This window comes from Danio rerio, chromosome 9, assembly GCF_052040795.2.
Source record: "Danio rerio strain M-AB ecotype USA chromosome 9, GRCz13ab, whole genome shotgun sequence".
Classification (NCBI taxonomy): domain Eukaryota; kingdom Metazoa; phylum Chordata; class Actinopteri; order Cypriniformes; family Danionidae; genus Danio; species Danio rerio.
In genome coordinates this window covers 13424148-13445000 of record NC_141029.1, presented here as the reverse complement: position 1 = coordinate 13445000, position 20853 = coordinate 13424148, and the positions used below count along the sequence as shown (strand labels likewise).

Here is a 20853-nt window from a genome sequence, read left to right as displayed (position 1 = left end):
AGAAGAATGAAGAGTTATTTAATTGCAATCATGTGATTAGTATAGCAGTCATGTGTTGTGCCCATTACATTTTGAGTTGAACACCTGCCCAAACTGTAATTGTGGGAGAAAATCCTGTGACATCACCTTGCAGGGCACATACACACAAATGGAACAAATCTCTGAAGCGGTAAAAGAAACAAATAAACTAAGCATAGCGGGGGCTGTGTGGTCCAGGATTGAGAACCACTAACTTGCTCACTCAAAGCAAGACAAAGATGACATGTATTTTTAATGAATAATTTATTTTTTTCCAAAATGGCTAGAATGTTCATAATCAAAATACATTACATCTTGCCTGCCTCACAAAAAGCTTTATAAAGAGTTATGAGATTGAAATCGCCATTCGAAGTGTGTAAATTATCATGCACAGTCATGAATTCTCAGATTTGTTTCTTTTGAAATCGTTAATCTTGGGTTATTCTAATCTGGAGTTTTACTAATCATAATATACTTTCACACATTACATTCCTTGTTTAACATCCGTATTAGAATATTCGCACTGTCAGCGTTATTAACTTGAAGAATGCAGCATTTCATGTCCTTCTTTACTGCTGACTGTTTTCAAGTTGATTCGTTTTTCCCATCACTTTTCCCCTCCCAGAATGCTGACTGTCCAAAGCATGTGAATACAAGACAAGTAATTGGCTCTGCATAACACTGCCCATAATTGGTACCACAATGTGGGCTTAATATCAGCGATATTCAACAGTCATAAAACCTGCTTTGAAGGGTTTTAAAAGGTAAAAAACTGTTCCTAACAAAAGTGAAAAGTTAACTTACCCGAGGCTGAAATCAGTCTACAAAATGAAGAAACCCAAGGGTTAAGCTCAGTGTCACTAACACAGTGCTATCGAGAGCTCAAGTTAACCGTTTTGTGCAATAAATGTTTTGTAAATTCAAATCAAACTGATTGGAGTAATATTGTTATCACTGTTTTTCTATGTAAGGCTTGACTGATTTGAGCAGAGAAGTTGAAGCTGTTCAAATGGTTTTTTTCTTTTCTTTTTTTTTTGTTCGTGAAGTTGTCATGTCTTGTTTCCTGTGTTGTCCAGCTGAGGTCGGTCCATGAACAGGATTCTGCAGTGTGGTGGAGCTCTTTCCAGCTCCAGCACTGTGATGTTGTTTAGCTGATTGGCACTGAGAAAAGGTCCAGGCACATACAGTGTCTGTTGAGGGCCTCGCTTGGGCCAATACCGCCCCAAGTTGAACCCGTTTACCCACACCTGACCCTGAAAAAAAAGTTATATAAATCTTGCATGTTAGTTATCCAAGTCCTGAAAAATAATAGGTATTACACGTGACCATGGACCACAAAACCAGTCTTACAGTATGTTGCATGAGTATATTTTTGGCAATAGATAAACGTCATTATATTGGACAATTATAATTATTTTTTTCTTTTAATGCCAAAAATCTTTAGGATATACTGTAGATTTAGGAGCAAGATGTTTCAAGAAAAAAATTTGTATACTACTGTATATCAAAACTTAATTTTTGATTAGTAATATACATTGCTAAAAACTAAATTTGTAAAAATTTAAACGTTATTTATAAACCCTCAGATTCCAGATTTTCAGATAGTGGTATCTCAGCCAAATATTGTCCTATCCTAACAAACCATGCTATTTTATGCAATTATGTATAAATCTCAATTAAAAAAAGACACTTATGACTGGATTTGTGTTCCAGGGTGACATATATTTGTAACATTTAACTTCTTTTGCTCACCAGCTTCTAGCTATGTTTCCATTACTCTTCAAATTATAATTGAAATGAGCCAAATGGAAACATTGCAAGCTCCCATGTATAGCAAACAAAGTTTTTATGCACACATGAGGTGGTTTTTAATCAATTCAACCTAAAATATTTCACCAAACAGTTTTTTTGGAATGGAAATTTCGTAAGTCACATGATCACTGCCTAAAAGGCTTGCATTAATTTGTAGAAATTGACTCCATTGGATACTTTTAGCCTCATAACACTAGCTAATGGAAACACTACCATGTTTTTTTCTTTTTCAACATTTATAAGATTGTATAAATAGATTATTCCTAAGTAACGTTACAAAAGTTACACAGCCAAAAACATTGTGTGTTAATCCATCTTTTGCTCTGTGAGCTCTAAAAATCTGAATGCTAATTAAACACCACAGTTGGGGGGTGTTAATATCAATACAAATAATGAGCCTCACCTTAGTCCATCCATTAAGTTTTACAAAAGTGTCCCATGCGCGGCCTGTAGGCTTCAGGGTTCCTGAGTAAAAGATTGGTCCATCTCCTGCTTCTGTCAACAGCCCAGAATGAGCAGACTGCAGCCAGCCATTGGCTACCGCAGTGTCGATATCCAATGGGTAGACAGACCAATCGGAAAGCACATCATTTCCCAAAATCAAGTTACCCAAGAGACCCTTAAAAATACATAAGACAAAAGACAGGATTTGTTTTTCAAGACATGTCATTTTTTTCAGATGGTTTTAAACTATATTTAACTTCAGCATATTTAGTACAGCTTGCCTTGTTATCATTGATGTAACTGCCAAAATTAACCCTGCCCATGTTCTCGACAAGTATGTCCAACTGATCCCCCTGGCGCCCGGTAATGTTCATCACCAGTCCAGTGTCCCGCTCCATCAGCCCCTGGTATACCTGCTCACATAGACATGCCTGGTTTCAAAATATATTCAATCTAAATATTAAGTCTTTCAAACTAAATCATGGTTCATGTAATGGTTCAGCATAGACCTATAGGCTCAAATAAGCCATTAAACTGAAATTAGCTAACCAAACATATTTGCAAGTCTTGTACAAGTATGAATGCACATAATAAAACACGATGACGAGTCCATTTAGTGAAAAAAATTACTGAGAATTTGGTAGGTGCTCTCTCAACTGTAGTTTCTAAAAAAAAAAAGTGCCTGTAACGCATCTATAAAAATAGATGATGCAGTTGAAGTGTATCCAGATATTATGTATATTATGTGGACTGACACAATTTCAATTTACTAGAACTTCTATATTAAGCTGCTTTGACACTATCTGCATGGTAAAAGCGCTATAGAAATCAAGATGAATTCAATATGTGTTTACACTGCAAAATCTACAGTCTGAAATCTACACTGCTTGTTAAGGTTTGATGAAAAAGCTTGTGAAAATACATTTCAAAACTTGTCAACTTTTTTAAAAATAGGAAATGATGACATTAAGTTATTCAGATGCTTGTTGATTTGTGTTATTTGTGTAACACATTAGCATGTAAACCTGTTTTTCAGCTTTAGAATCAAACAGTAGCTGAATTCTAACGTGTTTTTAAGTTGTTGCCCCTTATGGGTACAATTTGATCAGATTTGGGGCATATCCTCAGATGCCAATGTTTAATGTGTATTAAGTCAGGACATTGCTCTTAGCAGATCTAGACCAATGTGTGCAAACCAGCATTTCCTGACACACATTAACTTGATTTTTTACTTATTATTGCCTCCAGTGACCTTACCAGACAGTAAAGTGGCCATCGTTTGCATATTCCAGAATTTTGGCAGATGTTAAGGTACTTTTACACTTGCGATCAGAATCTGTTATCTCCTACTATTTAGTAGAGAAGTATGGAAATTTAGTATTTTTTTTCCTTTTGGATGCAGCCCTAATCATTTTTGGGTTTGCGTTTACACTTGTGCATTTGTGTTTAAAACACAGAGATAGTTTTTTTTAGAAATGTAATAAAAATGCCACTTGAAACAAAAGCCTGTTTTATTGTAAGATGTTGTTTTAAAGTAACACTAGCTTAAATAGCACTAAAGTACCATTAGTTTAATTTGCCACAGTAATCTCTTTACTGGCACCCACTGGCCTGTGTGAATGAAAGTAGCTTCTTAAATGCTGCTACTTAAACACATGTTTTTAACAGTTATGTGGCACTTTAGACCTTTAAAAACACCAAAAACCTAATTTTATTTAGGAAATTGTGGTGTTCTGTTTCACTGTAGATGAACTGAGAAACGTGACTATCCACAGTTGCTTTGTGATTGACCTTCTGGATTATTGTGTATCACAAGGCTGGGTGATTAATCTAAAAGTAATCGAAATTGACATTTAGAACCTATAATCAATCAATTTTTTCAATGACTTTTCTTTCAGTGTGTGGAGTCATGTGACCCCGCTCTGTTAAGGCTAATTTATACTTCTGCTTCGAACGCATGGGTATGGTCAGCGCAGCCTTCAAGCTCGTATACCTGTGCACAAATTGAACTACACATCGCATGCTTGCACTACATTGACAATGATTGGAAGCTGTGCCAGAAATGCCTTGAGATGCCATAATTTATATTTCGTATAGTGCGTGTTTCCTTCAATAATTTTAATATCAAGTAATGGATCCTTTATTAAAAAATTTCCCACTTGTAATATGAGAACATATTTATGGTAAAAAAAAAACTTGTCAGTGAACTAAGGCCAAAAAAATACAATAAATAAATAAAACAATCGTTCATGAATCATAATCTAGATTAAATGTTCATTTAATCGACATTTTGATTAGGACAAATCGCCCAGCCTTAGCCTATCATTCCCTGGTTCGTCAAGCTCCTCTCATATAATACACAACAACAGCAACATACATTCATTCCCAGTGAGTGTGCATAATCACATATTATGCAATTTCGTATGTATAATGTGAACAGAGATTGTTTTTCTGAAAGTTAATTTAAATGCCAGTCTGGACGAGGGCAGTTTTACAACTAAAAAAACGCACTAGCATAAACAGCACTATAGTACCATTAGTTTAATATGCCAAAGTAATCTCTTTACTGGCACCTACTGACCTGGATGAATGAAATTAGCTTCTTAAACACTGCTACTCAAAACATCTTTGTCTCTTGTTCTTTTTAATCTCATGTTAAACACACTTTAATTCAGTTTCAGAGTGTGGGAGCCAGTGCATAGAAGGTGTACACATCTAAGCTCCTAACCCACTGTTGTAGTGTCTGACTACCATGGTGAGAACAAAAACATTTGTGTTGGCGTGACCCGAACAAGTGGTCTGCTTACCCCATTCACAGAGACGTATGCGCGATCATGGATGCCATTGAGGGGCGAGATGAGAGGGGTCGGCTCGGGAACATTCAGCGGCAGAGTCGTTCGGTATAGCAGGAAGCCATAGTACTGCACACAGTTGACATAACACCAGTTATTACACCAATACTTGTTAAGTAGTGCTGTTTAGAAAAATGGGTCTAGGTCCAAGTTCAAGAAAACCCCCTGAATAACCATTTATGACCAAGGTTTGGTTAATTTCACACAATCTAGTCTCTGGACTTGCTGCATTCCAGACAGCTATATTTGAACCACTTATAAAAAATGAATCACTGTCTAACCATCTGAGATCAGGCATGGCTATAAACATTACCATTATGATTTTTACTATTACAACACACTGTGAGCATATATTAACAGCATTTGTTGTTTGCTTATGGCATCTGAAAGAGCGCTTAGACCCGGAAACTGTGCTATCAGACTTAACAAGCAGACACACAACACATGATTACCAATTGAAGAGTTCAGATGCAAAAGTGCCTATGATTATGTAGACTTATTTCACTTTAAATACCCTTTAAATAACTTATTTTTTGGCATAAAATGGAAATGACTGAACCTACACGCATAAGCCTGATAAAAATACTCATTTTAGAAGACCATTTTAGACGGCGTTTAGAGGTTTTTGCATCGGAACTCTTCAATTACGCTCATTTTAAATATACTAACTTGTTTAATCTCCTCAAATGTCAAGGGGTATTGAGATCGTACTGGACCTTGAGGTGATAGCGTATCCAGCAAGCTGCTAATGTTGCCAACCTGAAAGTGCATATGGACAGAGAAAGACAGATTCAATGGGTAAAAAATAAATAGTGCAAATTGAGCATGATTTGCTATGTGAAATATAAGTACCTTGTGAAGTGTAACGAAGCCATATGCAAGTTTTGGGGTGGCTGGTGGCATTGGACCAACTGGAATATCTCGAAACTGAAAACAAACATATGTCTGGTTTGATTCAATAACATTTAAAAAATCTTAATGTATCCAAACTGGCAGTGTACATCAGCATAATAACTAAATTCCTTTATTCCTGGAAAATATACACCCATGATCAAGAGATTAGGTTCAATGAAATCTTATTTTTTTATCATGGATTAAAGGGATAGTTCATTCAAAAATGAAAGTTTCCTCACTATTTACTCACATTCAAGCGGATGAACTTAAGTGTTATATTTTGTTCTGTGTAAATCAAGATATAAAAGATAAAACTACATGAAGATATTCTGAACAATCCAGGAAAAAAGCAGCCAATGACATTCATAGAACAAAAGAATACTACGGAAGTTTCAATGGCTGCTACTTTCCAACATTCTTCAGAATATTTAGCATATGTGTTTAACAGAGAACAAGAAACTCAAATAAGTGGAGCTTTATTAAATGGTGGCAGAATTTAAATGGTTTATAGAACTGGTAAAGTCAGTTATTATTATATTTAAACATTTGCTTTTTTTTTATTTGTATTATTTAAAAGGGGCTTCTTTCAAAAACATTACCCTATTAAATAATTTTTTCTCTATAATTTTTGACATTGTTTTCATAGATAGATCCAAGTCGGTGCCGACGATGGCTGCATCAGTGGCATGCTCCAGTTATGGTTTTGTATTTTTGTTAGTTTGTCTCGTCTTTAGTTATTTGGTAACACTCTATAATAACTACACACTATTAATCATTTATTAAGCATTAGCATCTATTGAATTCATTATCTGTTTAGCATTAACTCTACATTAATAAACGTTAGTAAGCGGTTTATAACTGCAGCTACAAATGCTGTATTCTTGACTTATAACCACATTTCTAAAGTGCTTAAAATTGTAGTATTATTAACAAACCATTTGTATTTAAGAATAGTTGGTGGTTTATAAGATCATTTAGAATGAGTTAGTTAATGATTAATAAACTACTGAAATTAACACCTGAATTTCTTAATATTCAGGCATATAGTAATGGTTACTATTAATGTTAATAAATGCTTTATTAACTCAACTTTATGCAGTTTTGTGACCTAATCTAAAGTGAGGACTATTAATGCTTTATAAATCCCTTCTAAATCACAATGAAAGGCTTGGTATCAAATTAACAATAATCTTTGCAATCGTATCTAAAAAGTAAAATTACTGTAAAGTTTAAACATTGCTGAATGACAAGAGTGTCAAAATAAGACATAAAATCAGAAAAAAACAACAACAATATAACAATCTAACAATATAATAAGATGCAATGTTTAAACTTTTTTTGTTTAAAATGTTTTTATTTTAGACAAGATTGCAAAGATTTGTTTTTCATTTGACATGGTTTTAATTGTGCATCTTCAAATGAAAAGAAATGAAGAATGTTGTTTATGTTATTTTTTTTCTTGTTTGGAATATAACTGAACCTTTAATTGTCATTTATAAGGGATTTATAAAGCATGAATAGTCCTCACTTTAGATTAGGTCACAAAACGGCATGAAGTTGAGTTAATAAAGCATTTATTAACATACAAATGAACTATTAATATATGCTTGAATAATAAAAATGATAAATGTTAATTTGACTAGTTTTTTTAATCGTTTACTAACTAGTCTACTAACTCTGAATAATTCTAAAAAACCAACAAACAATGCTTGAATAACTGATTTGTAAATAATACTTAATTTTAGTTATGAAAAATAAATCATAAGTCAAGATTACAGCACTTGTAGCTGCAGTTTTAAACTGCTTACTAACGTTTAATAATGTAGAGTTAATGCTTAACAGATAATGAATTCACTATTTGCCAATGTTTAATAATTGATTCATAGTGTGTACTTATTATAAAGTGTTACCTTTCTGCAATTATTTTCACCACAGACAAATTGTTGGATATTCTGTATATACAATGGTGTGTATGTAGTAATATACCTGTCCATACATTGGCCAGTTTGTATATTGTATTCTCTATTTAATTATTTTTAACTCCTTTATTATCTGTGTTTTTTCCAGTCACCGTCATTTTGTTACACTGTGGATACAAATTCCTATTGTGGGTACAAGTTTTATTTATGGAGAAAATTTAAAAGCACTGCAGTGTTGGAGTGCTCTGTGTTTGTCTGATGTCATTACTGAAATGTGTATATTCCGTACAAAGTGTGAAACAGATTGGTTAGTTCTATTCACATGAATTGTTCTGCCTTCTGGAAAGTTAAGATGTTTTCAACTCTGTGCACCTGAATGCGAGCATGCAGGCCCCTTGCACACCATTGCACACCTCCCTCCTTATTTGTGCCTGTAATCGGTGCGCCTCGATTGGAAATAACCCCAAGCTTATCGCCTTTCTTTCCAACGCTCATGCTCAGCAGACACATTTTAATAAAACTATCGCGCTTCATACTGAAACTTCATATCAAACTGATTGACCCAACGGTGTTGGGTCAATACCGATACCATTTTATCAGCCCAGCCCTACAGCTCTTTTGGATTCTGATCTGACATTCAGACTGTAATGTAGATATTCTTACATTCTTAATGACATCTCTGATGGCTAGCAGTTTGTCAGTGGGGTCTCCTGCCTCTGTTAGAGGTGCGTTGTAATCATAACTGGTGACCACAGACCGAAACCTGGTATCATGATCTGCTCCTGTGAACGACAAACATTACATTCACACATTACAATGACTGCGTTACCACATGAAAATGTTCACTGAGATAGCAGATATACAGTACCATTCCAGTAGCCGAAGTTTGTTCCTCCCTCAAACATGTACCTGTAAATAGACAAAAAACTTGTAAATACCACATATCATGATGTATTAAAACTGAACTTAAGAAAATGCATGTTAAAGGGATAGTTCACCCAAAAATGACATTTCTGTCATCAATTACTTCAATCCTGTATAAGTTTCTTTCTTCTCTTAAACACAAAAGAAGATATTTTGAAAAAAAAAGTTGGAAACCTGTAACCTTTGACTTGTATAGTATTTGTTTTTAATACCATGGAATGCAGTGGTTACAGGTTTTCATCTTTATTCAAATGATCATCTTTTGTGTTTAAGGGGGAGTTAATAGTGAGGAACTTTTCATTTGGGGTGAACTATCCCTTTAAGTACACACACAAATATATTTCAAGTATTCTTTTGCAAAAGTGTCTTACATGTTGACACTGGCGCCCATGGATAACATCTCTCCCAGCATTTTGCTCACTTTGTTAGTGTCCACAGAAGCATGTTTGTCTCCCCAGTGATCCAACCAGCCTGTGTAGAACTCTGAATTCACCTGAAATGAAGACATGAATTACTGCTGCTGAATGACAGACAGACAGTTAATGTACTGCATAAATTTTCTCTCTTTCGTACTCACTAGTGGGCCTTTAGGCTCAAATCTCCTTTGTCGGATGAAGGCTGTAGTGATATTTGTGTCTGAAGGGAAAAAAAGCTTGATTAGTTTCCATTTGGACTTTTTGTGATTTTTTTTTTTTTTTTTTTTTATATATAAGTGTATTATTATTTATTTATTCATTTATTTTTTAGAGAGATTAAGATTACAAAGAAGGCGGCACACAACCCAAATGTTTGATTTCTTTTCTCCTAGGATTTATTTAAATTATTGAGTGCAGACCTTCTTTAGTACTTGTCAGAAATTAAGATAAAAAAAATGATTGATTTGTGTTAAAGTACTGATAACAGGTGCAAAAACTCTAAAAAGATGTCAAACAGTAAAACTTTAAAAGATGATGTCATGACACATTTGAAAACATGGAATAACATTTCACTTTTTTTTTTCTTTTCACTTTTGATGTTGATTTTGATGAAACTTTGTCTTTGACCTACATATTATTTTAAACCTGTGGTTAAGAATTAATTGTATTTTTATACACAGTTTTTAAACTAAATATTATGTTATTAATTTATTTAATAATTAAAATCATTTATTGTATTTTTGTACACATTGTTTTTAACTAAATATCACATTTTTAAACCCTTGTATTTCACCTATAAATTCATTATTACTTAATGTATTTTTATTAATTTATTGTTTTTTATACAGTTTTTAAACTATATATATATATATATATATATATATATATATATATATATATATATATATATATATATATATATATATATATATATACATATAATTTATTTATTTATTTTTTTTAACTTGTAGTTCACCTATATATTTATTGTTGGCTAAAATGCATTACTATTAATAGTTTTTTTTTATCCTCACTTTTAACTAAACAATCATTTTTAAAGCAAATAGTTGTCTATGGATTTTTTTTTATTTGTTTTTTAAGGCAAATAATTAGTTGTTGTGTAAAGACAATTTATTAAAAAAAGGTTGCCCCTAAAAGTATCTAATTATCTTTTCAAACTAACTTAGAACTGAAATTCTTGTTTATGCTATTACAGTATATACAATCGTCAAATAAACAAAAACAAACTAGTTACTGTAAATGTCTTAAAAGTGCTGCAAATGTCAACGTCAAATTATTATTATTTATTTTTTTACCTGTGCCAAAGTCTATAGTGGCATAAAGGCCCTCAAGCGTGCCGCAGCTCATCTCTTTATCCGTGTTTCCGTCTGTAGTAAAGAGAATGACGTCTTCTCCCAGAAACAAGCGGAACAGAGTATGGAGGTGCCGCATGTAGTTATAATCACAAGCGAAGTAACTGCCATATTCGTTCTCCACCTCATTCATAAAAAAGAAAAACATGTCAATATAGCATAAGACACTGTTTATAGTACTTTTATAGTAGTAACACCAAACATAATTATTATGTACATACCCTCAGTCCTACAATACATGAGCATCAGTTACTGTAATAAGTACAATTGCATGGGCAGTAAATATTATTTGGATTTTTTTCTCTTCGGGTGGAGAAGCTTAGTGGTTAAGTATCTCAGCTGGTAACAGAATGACAGAAGGTCTAAACCAGCAGTCAACATTGTCACTAGGGTTCATCCAGAAGAAAAAAACAACAACTTTCTAAATAAACGGATATTTAATGTACCAATTGTAGCTCTGTACCTTTCTTTGTTGTGTGTAAATTTGTTTTTCTTGTTATCCCCCCCCCTGTAATCTTTGTTTTGGCTTTGTTTGTTGTCACTGTAAAAATATTATATACACGGTTTAAAGCAGTAGGGGTTGGATTCCACACTTTTCTTTATTGTAAATATTTTCTCCTGTTTTTATTTATAGGTAGGAAGTGAGGTGTAGTATTGTATTTTTATTTCTGTTATTTTCTTTGTAAGGTGTAGTTAGTTTTATTGTGGGTGTTTAGGTAGTGTATCTTTTTATACAAGTTTAAAATAGTTTTTTTTTTTTTTTTTGGCTTCTCACTGAGTTATTCGGCGTCACATTTTGGGTGTTTAAAAAAAAAGAAAGAAAAAGAAACAAATAAACAGAGCAGACTTTGCGGGTCCATACAAGTTATTTTATTTGTCAAGTGTTTTTTTAATGTTACGTCTTTAACCCTAGACCAGGGTTGTAACAAAATAAATTAAAAAAATATTTAAAATTTAACTAAAAATAATAAGTCTGACTGAGCTTATAAAAGACTAATAACACAGCTCAAACTAATCAATTCAACTGCTGTTTATTTTTAGGTAGAATAATCAACCCTCAAATGAATAATTGTATGCAAATTTGCTTGAGATTTGGAGTTGAAATATAATGATCTTCACAAGTGGTTTTAAAGTTGGGGTCGAGCCCCACTTTTTTTTTTAAGTTATACAAAGTTGAACGTAATATTTTTAGTCAGTTTGATTGGTGTAAGTTGAGATGACTGAAAAAGTCCATTTGATGCAACTAGAAAACATTTAACATAGCAGTATTTTGTTCAGTGCTACCTTAGATTAAAAAGACCCAATCGAATTCTGTTTATATGAAATTAGCCTGCTCCCCAACAGGCTGATCTACCAGAACTGTTGCTATGACAACAACTCTTGGATGAGTTTTTAAGAACGAAACAATCTTGGATCGTGTCAAATCGTCAAGAACTAAATCCAGCTAATTGAGTATTACACGTGCAAAGAACGGACCCCAGCAGTGTCCAAACTCAATCCTGGAAGCCCGGTGTTTTGCTGACCTAAGCTCCAACTTGCCTCAACACACCTGCCAGGAAGTTTCTAGTACATTTTTACATTTACATTTAGTCATTTAGCAGACGCTTTTATCCAAAGCAACTTACAAATGAGGACAAGGAAGCAATTTACACAACTAAGAGCAACAATGAATAAGTGCTATAGGCAAGTTTCAGGTCTGTAAAGTCTAAGAAGGGAAGTATTAGTAGTATTAGTTTTTTTTTTTTTTTTTTGTACAGTTAGTGTGATATTCAGAGAGGCAATTGCAGATTAGGAAGTGTAGTGGAGACTAAATAGTTGGGTTTTTAGTCGTTTCTTGAAAGTAGCGAGTGACTCTGCTGTTCTGATGAGTTAGGGAGTTCATTTCACCAACTGGGCAGATTGAGCGTTCGCGAAAGTGATTTCTTCCCTCTTTGGGATGGAACCACGAGGCGACGTTCATTCACAGAACGCAAGTTTCTGGAGGGCACATAAATCTGCAGAAGTGAGAGCAGATAAGGAGCAAGGCCAGAAGTCACTTTGTAGGCAAACATCAGAGCTTTGAATTTGATGCGAGCAGCAACTGGCAGCCAGTGCAAACGGACTAGCAGTGGAGTGACATGTGCTCGTTTAGGTTCATTGAAGACCCCTCGTGCTGCTGCGTTCTGGAGCAGTTGAAGAGGCTTGATAGAGTTAGCTGGAAGCCCAGCTAGTAGAGAGTTGCAGTAATCCAGTTTGGAGAGAACAAGAGCTTGAACAAGGAGTTGAGCTGCATGTTCAGATAAGAAGGGTCGGATCTTTCTGATGTTATAGAGTGCGAATCTGCACGATCGAGCAGTTCTAGACAATACAACAATACGCCTTAACACAACAATACGTATATCTAGTAAGAGCTTGATTAGCTGGTTCAGGTGTGTTTGATTATGGTTGGAGCTGAACTCCAGGACAGCGGCCCTCCAGGACCAAGTTTGGACGACCCTGAAGACAAGAATTTTACTAGGTGAATTCAAGCTTGTGGCTGATGATATAACATGAGAACAACTAGTTGATTAACCTAAACCCAAAATAAAAATTAACTAATTTCAGCAGTTCAGAATTAATTTAACTTATCTTTAAAGAAAAAAAATTATTTATTTTCTATTTTTTAGTACTTTTTATTTTGTAAATTTAGCAGACCTTTTACAACCACTCGATGCTACATTTCACATTCCCTTTTATACAGTGTGTTAAGGCGTATTGTTGGTGTGTTGCTATTTTGTGACAACTGAAATGAAATGCACCATTGACCAACAAAAAGCTGGTCTAAAGTCAATGTTTCAGGGATGCATATAAAAACAAAAATGCGCAGCAGCACATAAATACCTTTAGCTATGTAAATTAAAGTATTAAAATGTAAAATATAGATATTTATTTGTTGATACATTCATATACAGCGGGAACACGTCATGTATTTTCCTGGGAATAATATTTTAAAAGGAGCTGTTGGCATGGAATTGAAAACCCCAAACAATGCAAACATAAAACAAAACTAAAAAACCCTAAAAATTGAGTTCTGTGTATTAACACCCCTAAGGAAAAAGTACTGAACTACTGAAACGTATTTAACTTTATATAAAAGGCTTTTTTGGTGATGGCAGTTTAAAGATGACTCTTATATAGAGAATGAAGTCACATGAACTGCTCAGGTTTCTCACAGACTTCAACAGAGTGTGAAAATCTTGAGGGTTCTGTTGGTCTCGTCTATCAATTCTGATCTTTAATTTGTATTTTCTATTGGATTCGGCTCAGGTGATTGGTTGGGCCATTCTACAGCTTGATTTTCTTTCTTTGAAAGCATATGAGAGTGATCTTAGCTGTTTGGAATCATTGTCTTGCTGAAATCTCCACCCTGGTGTCATCTTCATTATCATGATAATGTAGATGTTGGACTGAAGTAGCTAATATGCATATACAATGAGGAAGGGCAGAGGATTGCTGAATAACTTCTAAGAGATTTTAGCTGCTGTCTGGGGTTTTACTGCCTTTCTACACCTCCCTTTCTTCACGTGTTCAATACTTTTTCCCTGTGTTATTTCATTTTATTACGCATAACTTCATTTGTAAACTAATTAGTTTTGTTTTCTTTGTATATGTGGTGTTGTTTGGTTGTTATTAACATCTGGGGAAAATTAAAAGTCAATGGTGATATGTTCAATACTTATTTTCCCCACTGTATTAACATTATTATTGATCCACTACCTTATTCTACACCACTGATTGGCTTTGTTCCATTATTTTATTTTATTCCATCCATCCATCCATCCATGTTCTATTTTTATTTATATCAGGGATCACCAAACTTGTCCCTGGAGGGCCGGTGTCCTGCAGATTTTAGCTCCAACCCTAATCAAACACATCTGAACAAGCTAATCAAGCTCTTACTAGGTATACTTGAAACAGCCAGGCAGGTGTGTTGAGGCAAGTTGGAACTAAACCCTGCAGGGCACCGGACTTTCAGGAACGAGATTGGTGACCCCTGATCTTTTTTATTCTTTCTTCATTTTTTTGATGGCATTTATGATCTAAAAGTATATGCTTTCTTCTGTTATGCATGTTGTTTATGTTCTCTTGTTTATATACTTTGACCTGTCCACCCAGTTACCTTTACATGCGCGCACACTTTTTTCTGTTATTTGTTTTTCTCTCTTTTCCATTTGTATTTGATTTCATGTCATATAATTTGTTTATGTCTTTGCATTATAATAATAATAATAAAAACTCACTAAGGGGTTAAGTAAAATATTAAACATGAAGGCTAATATCTAGCAAACATTTAAAGACATGTTCTAATGTAAAATGAATTTCTCAATTGAACCTTTGAGCTATTTACTGATTAAATCACCTGCTAAAAATGGATAGAATACTGGATATAAGGCGCACTATATAATGTCTAGTCAGGTTATATTCATGATCAACTTAAAGAGCATAGACTAAAATACTGATATTGGGATTTTAACAATCAATATTGATAACTCTAGAAGTACCATATGCCCAGTGGTAAAACAGACACTGTAATTGTTTAACACACACATGCTAACTCTGTACCTGCACACTGATAATATTTCCTCCATTCTGATACAGCCACGGTCTCATCTTGGCAAGCAACACCGCCAACCAGTCGCTTGCTGCCTGTAAATACTCTGAAAAAAAAAAAAAGTAAGTATACACTATTAAAGACAGACCTGAGCCCATGTGAGGTCATGTCTTATTCAGAAATAACATATACCTTTGTCTGCCGAACGGAGGATAATGTTGGGCTTTTGCAGCAACCAGGCAGGCAAACCACCCTAGAGGATAGATAAAAACTAACAATTTGACAGCTCACAAAATAGCAATCACGCACCCGTCTTTTGTGTTGTGACCAGAACAAATGCATACCAATATTACGAATCATTTCATCCTTGTTTAATTAATAGATACAGAAATAAAATAGTTCAGTCATCTGACCAGAAACTGAAGTGCAGAGTGATGTCATCAAAATCACGGAGCCATTTTGGTGAAAGTCAGAGACTGAGTAAGGTTCAATGAATGCTTTTATTTTCTAGATGTTGTCTTTGTTTTAAAGCATACTAGCTTATGGCTAGCCTTAGCATATTAACATAATATTTGTATTTGTTTATTTATTTTTTTATTAAAGGGGTGGTCCACTATGATATTATATTTTAAACTTTAGTTAATGTGTTATGTAGCTGTGTGAACATAAACAACATCTCTAAATGTAATATGCTCAAATTTCAATGCAAAGGCAGACATAGTTAGAACTACAGACATAACTACAGACATAGTTAGCTTAGCCAAGCCTACAGCGAACAAACTTTGGGGACTACAAAAAGATACATCCGGGTTTATGAGATCATAAACGCTTCAGGTTACGCGTATTCACACATCCTGTGCAGCAACGAGGCGTGGCCAGAGGTGTTGTATTGTTATAGCAGAGAAAGCTAAAGTGGTGTCCAAATGCTGCTATTTCCACAGTGCTTCTTCTGTTTCTGTATTTGGGCTTCCAAAGGACACAACAAAAAGAGAGAAGTGTTTACAATTTAATTTTAATTATGTTCCAGAAAATTATAATAAAAATATAGCTAGCCTTTGACAAAGGACAGCTTCCACAATCTCTCTCGGTTCAGTGCTGCATTTGGGTAAAAACTCCTTAAAGAGGAGACAGTTTAACCAAAATAGAAGAAGCTGTGGATTGTTAGCCACAACCTGTAGGTATTTTTATTTGTTAAAATTGATCAATCACATGCATAATGTCTAGCCTTAACGGTATGTTGTAGCAAGGATGTAAACAATGGGAAATACTGTTTGGCACCGCTAACAATTTAGCTACAAATTCATATTTATCAGTCAGACTACTGTAAACACCCACAATCTTCAGCAGCGCTGCAATGTATGCAGACACTTTCCCTCTGTTCTATATCTCAAATAACAAACTCGCTAAAGATATGTGAACATTTCTTATTACTTACACATGCTTATTCTAAATATATGTGAAAGACACTTTTCAAATTTTATTTTAGAGAGTAGATGTGAGGTGTGCTCAGGCTCTTCATTTTCTGTCTGATTCAGGCAGCTAACAGCTTCTCTGTTTACACATCGCTAACGTGCATGCTTGTAGGGAAATGACAAGGTGATGCGGAGCCAATCCGTGAATCACAGCACATTATGTTAGCTGACCAATCAGAGCCCCTAGGGAGTGGGCCTTTCCGAGGAAATGGGAAATATGACAGTTGTTTTTTATGTTAGCTGAGTAGCTGTATATAATCTAAGTAAAATATATGAAAAATAACATGATTTTCTACAAGTAAAGCATGAGCACACATTGCTTTGCATCTTATAAACACAACCAAGCCTTAAAAATACACTGTGGACCACCTATTTAAAGGAATAGTTCACCTAAAAATTTAAAATCTATTATCATCATTTAATGTTTGTTTGTTTTTTCTTTTGAACACAAATTAAGATATTTTGAAGAATGTAGGTAATATTAATCATCGGAATTATTAAAAACAAATACTATGGAATAACAGCATATTTATTTTTAGTGAACTATCCCTTTAACATAATACTAACAAATTCATAATAAAAGCAAAATAAACTTGCACACAAGCTTTTTTCTGAAAAAACAAAACAAAAAAAAAACGAAATGCTTTTTTTTTTAATCGAATTATTTGATGTATATTTACTTTTTTCTTTTGACAAACGTATTGTATTACTTCAGGAAACTCATATTTATGCAACAAAATGTATAAGCAACATTTATAATGCTATAATGTCATTATTTTTGGTAAATCATCACTTTTACTGTACATCAGAGATGCATGAACATTATGCTAAACATCTCATGTTCTATGGTTGAAAGTACTAAAAACTCATCATTTTAGCATGATATATTCTTTTAAAATTACACTTCCTGGAAAATCATTCCCGCAAGTACATTCAGAAATGCATGACAGCATCTCAAATTTAGCAAAATAGGGAAGTAGCAGTTACCATTTCCCATTCTGCGCAGATGTACGGCCCTGGTCGCAGGATGACTAACAGCCCGGTCTGATTGGCCAAGTTCAAGAAGTACTCAAGGTCTCTGTCTCCTGCAAAGTTGTACACACCTTGGACAGTCTCATGGAAGTTCCACGGCACATACCTGCAAGTAAACAAACCAAAGATTTTTGCAAGGTGTGTAACGTGACTGTGTTCAGTATGTAGTGTTTGTTTCACGTACACCTGAATGGCATTGAGTCCAGTCATGTACATCTTGAGCAGCCTGTCCTGCCAATATTCCCGAGGGATACGCGAGTAGTGGATGCTTCCAGAGATGTACTGAAATGGCTTTCCATCCTTTCGGAAGCAGTTGTTCTTGTAGTCGATGGAAAATGAGCGCAAATCTGCCTAAAAACAGAACAAATTTGCAAGTTAAAAAACTGCAGAGTGCCGGAAAGAATCTACTTCTCACAAAAAATATTGAAATATTTTAAGCATACTTTAATTACAAAAAAACTTTGACTACTTAAAACTTTGTCATTATACTAATATTAATGTACTAATAGTCATGTAGGTCAGTGTTTCTCAACCATGTTCCTGAAGGAACACCAACACTGCACACATTTGGATGTCAACTTTGCCTGTCACACCAAAACAGGTCTTTCTGTCTCTGCTGATAATCTGAATCAGGTGTATTTGGTTAAGGAGACATGGCAAATGTGCAGAGCTGGTGGTCCTCAAGCAACATGGTTGAGAAACACTGATGTAAGTGGTCTATTTCAATGTTACTTCAAACTAAAGTAAAAAAAGTATAAGTGTAGACTTTCTAACTAGATCTTTGTATGGCTGCAAGATGTATTTTAGAGATCGATTGGTCTTTGAAATCTCTTTAAAGGTATAAAAAGGTCTGTTGTGCAAACATTCTAAACATCAAACATCTTAAAGACATTTTCTAAATGTCTGTTTAACGTATGAAAGATTGCAGACGAGCAAATGCGCTAATAAATATGTGTTCCAGATGTAAACACAAGCATCAATTAGACGTCTCGGGGATGTACGTGTACTTTCACTACAGTTGAACTTCTAGGCATAGTTTACTAGTAGAATTTAATTATTATTTTTTTAATTAACTTTTAATTCACTAATTAAACTTGTATGTTTTCTTTAAGTGAAATCCACATTGTTCTTATAGATTATCATTTATATATTTATTTTTGTAATGGGTAGCACTTTACAATAACAGAACATGAAAAATAATGTGTTAATATTTAAACTAAACATTACTTTATTATGAATTAATGATGAGTTACGGCATGAGCTAACGTTAACTAACACATGAGTCACACATGAGTTCAAGTGTGAGTTATGGCTACCTTAATTACTTGTTAGTACATGCTGTTAATTAATGTATTAATTAACATTTAAGTTTAAGTTAAATGTAACCATGAACTCATGAGCTGTTAATGTATAATTATGTCATGACTTTACTTGGAGGGGCACATCACCATTTACTCATCCTGATGAACTCCTGTGTTTAAACCGTTTATGTTGATAATGACAGAACACTTTTCTGTTGCTATTTAGTGTAAACACACAAGACAGACGTGTATAAGGAGTTCATGAGTAGTTAAGAATGGCTTCATGATACGCCCCTCCAAGTAAAGTCATGATATAATTATACATTAACATATCATGAGTTTATGATGGTTGAATTAAGCACAAACTAATGTGGTAATTAATACATAAATTTACACACAATCATGTACTAATTAGTAATTAAAGTAGCCGTTATTCACACAAAGTCATGTGACTCATGTTGTAGTTAAAGTTAGTACATGATTACCGCATGCCTTAACTCATCATTAATTCATAATAAAGTAATGTTAAGTTTACATATTAACACATCATTATTCATGTTCTGTTATTGTTAAGTGTAAACTTATAATGCAAGTCAAATACTAAAATACTCCTAGGCATGGGATGATAACCGGTTTTAAGGTTTATCGCGGTTTTTAAAAGTCAAGGTTTTAAAACCGCCAACATTTTCTGTCATAGCAGTCCTATGGAATATGTAAGATTTTTTTTTTTAAACTACTTCCTTTAGTTTTTTTTAGCCTTTTAACTGCACAACGTTAATTGATGCGCACACACAAATTTAGTTTTATTTACTTGCTGTATTTATTTTTATTATTTAAACCAAGAATATAAAATATTTTTAGAAACATAAGAGCATTTGCACACACCATGTAGCTACAAGCTTCTTGCATTTGTGTTTTTTTTCCAGGCAGAAAAAAAAAACCTTTCTGTGATTGGTCATGTTTCACGAGTACATCTCGATTTACAGCAAATTAAAAATACGGCGCACATTTACTGTTAATGACATGTTTGCTGTTCCAAAATACTTTTGATGCTTCTAAAAATAAAGTATACTGTGTTTAATGAGGGAATTTTTTTTACCTAGACAATAAAAAATAAAAACATATTGTAGAGCAGTAATTAATACCGTGAAACCGTGAAATTTTTAACCAATATCATACCGGCAGAATCTCATACATATCATGCCTACTCTAACTACAAAGAACATTCAGTTAGACTTTTTTATAAGCATAAATCAATATTTTAAGTATGTTTCTGAGTACAAACAGTATATCTTATTTGATGAACCTGACACGATGTTGACATTTCAAACTTTTTTTGGGGTTTTCTATAAGCGATTACACATTTAAAAATCTCTCCAGTTGCTTTAAAACAATAGGATGGGTAATTTGAATCAGATACTTACCAACACAGAGCTTATTGTCAACAGGCACAAACTTATTAAAACGAAAGTATTAAGTGACTTCATCTCTAAATCAAACGGATCAGACGCAGTAACGATGTTCCGTTTGACATTATGGTGACGGTAATGTGTCAAGAAATATTGCTAAAACTGCTCAGACTTTTCCGTTCTCTCATCTTGCATAAAGCACTTCTCTCTTCAATAGATTTGCAGTGTTTCTTCTCTTTGAACATGACAGTCATGTGACTCTTTTCAGTTCTGTCGTTCTCTGGGTCCTAAAGCCAACCTGTGTAAATTTTAACCCTTTTTTCCTGTCGTTCGCAAATCAGATTATTTTGCTCTAACATGCATGCGAGAGTTAATCAGTTATGACAAGTGCTTGCTAGAAGAGATGTTGGTTAGTAT

At 34.0% G+C, this 20853-nt stretch overlaps 2 protein-coding genes across 2 annotated transcripts in view; one reads left to right on the top strand and one right to left on the bottom strand.

Annotated features, from left to right (window-relative positions):
• The window catches only part of LOC141376079 (uncharacterized), a 996984-nt gene that overhangs the window by 480604 nt on the left and 495527 nt on the right, over window positions 1–20853 (top strand). The gene's annotated exons all lie outside the window — the stretch shown is intronic.
• Window positions 341–20648, bottom strand: glb1l (galactosidase, beta 1-like). The gene is given in 16 exon segments (NM_001122856.1): window positions 341–1271; window positions 2234–2449; window positions 2556–2687; window positions 5082–5195; window positions 5796–5885; window positions 5979–6053; window positions 8603–8721; window positions 8808–8848; window positions 9235–9356; window positions 9441–9499; window positions 10596–10776; window positions 15234–15328; window positions 15415–15475; window positions 17682–17832; window positions 17911–18077; window positions 20452–20648. Coding segments are annotated over 16 exon segments (1890 nt in total). The 5' UTR covers window positions 20515–20648; the 3' UTR covers window positions 341–1067.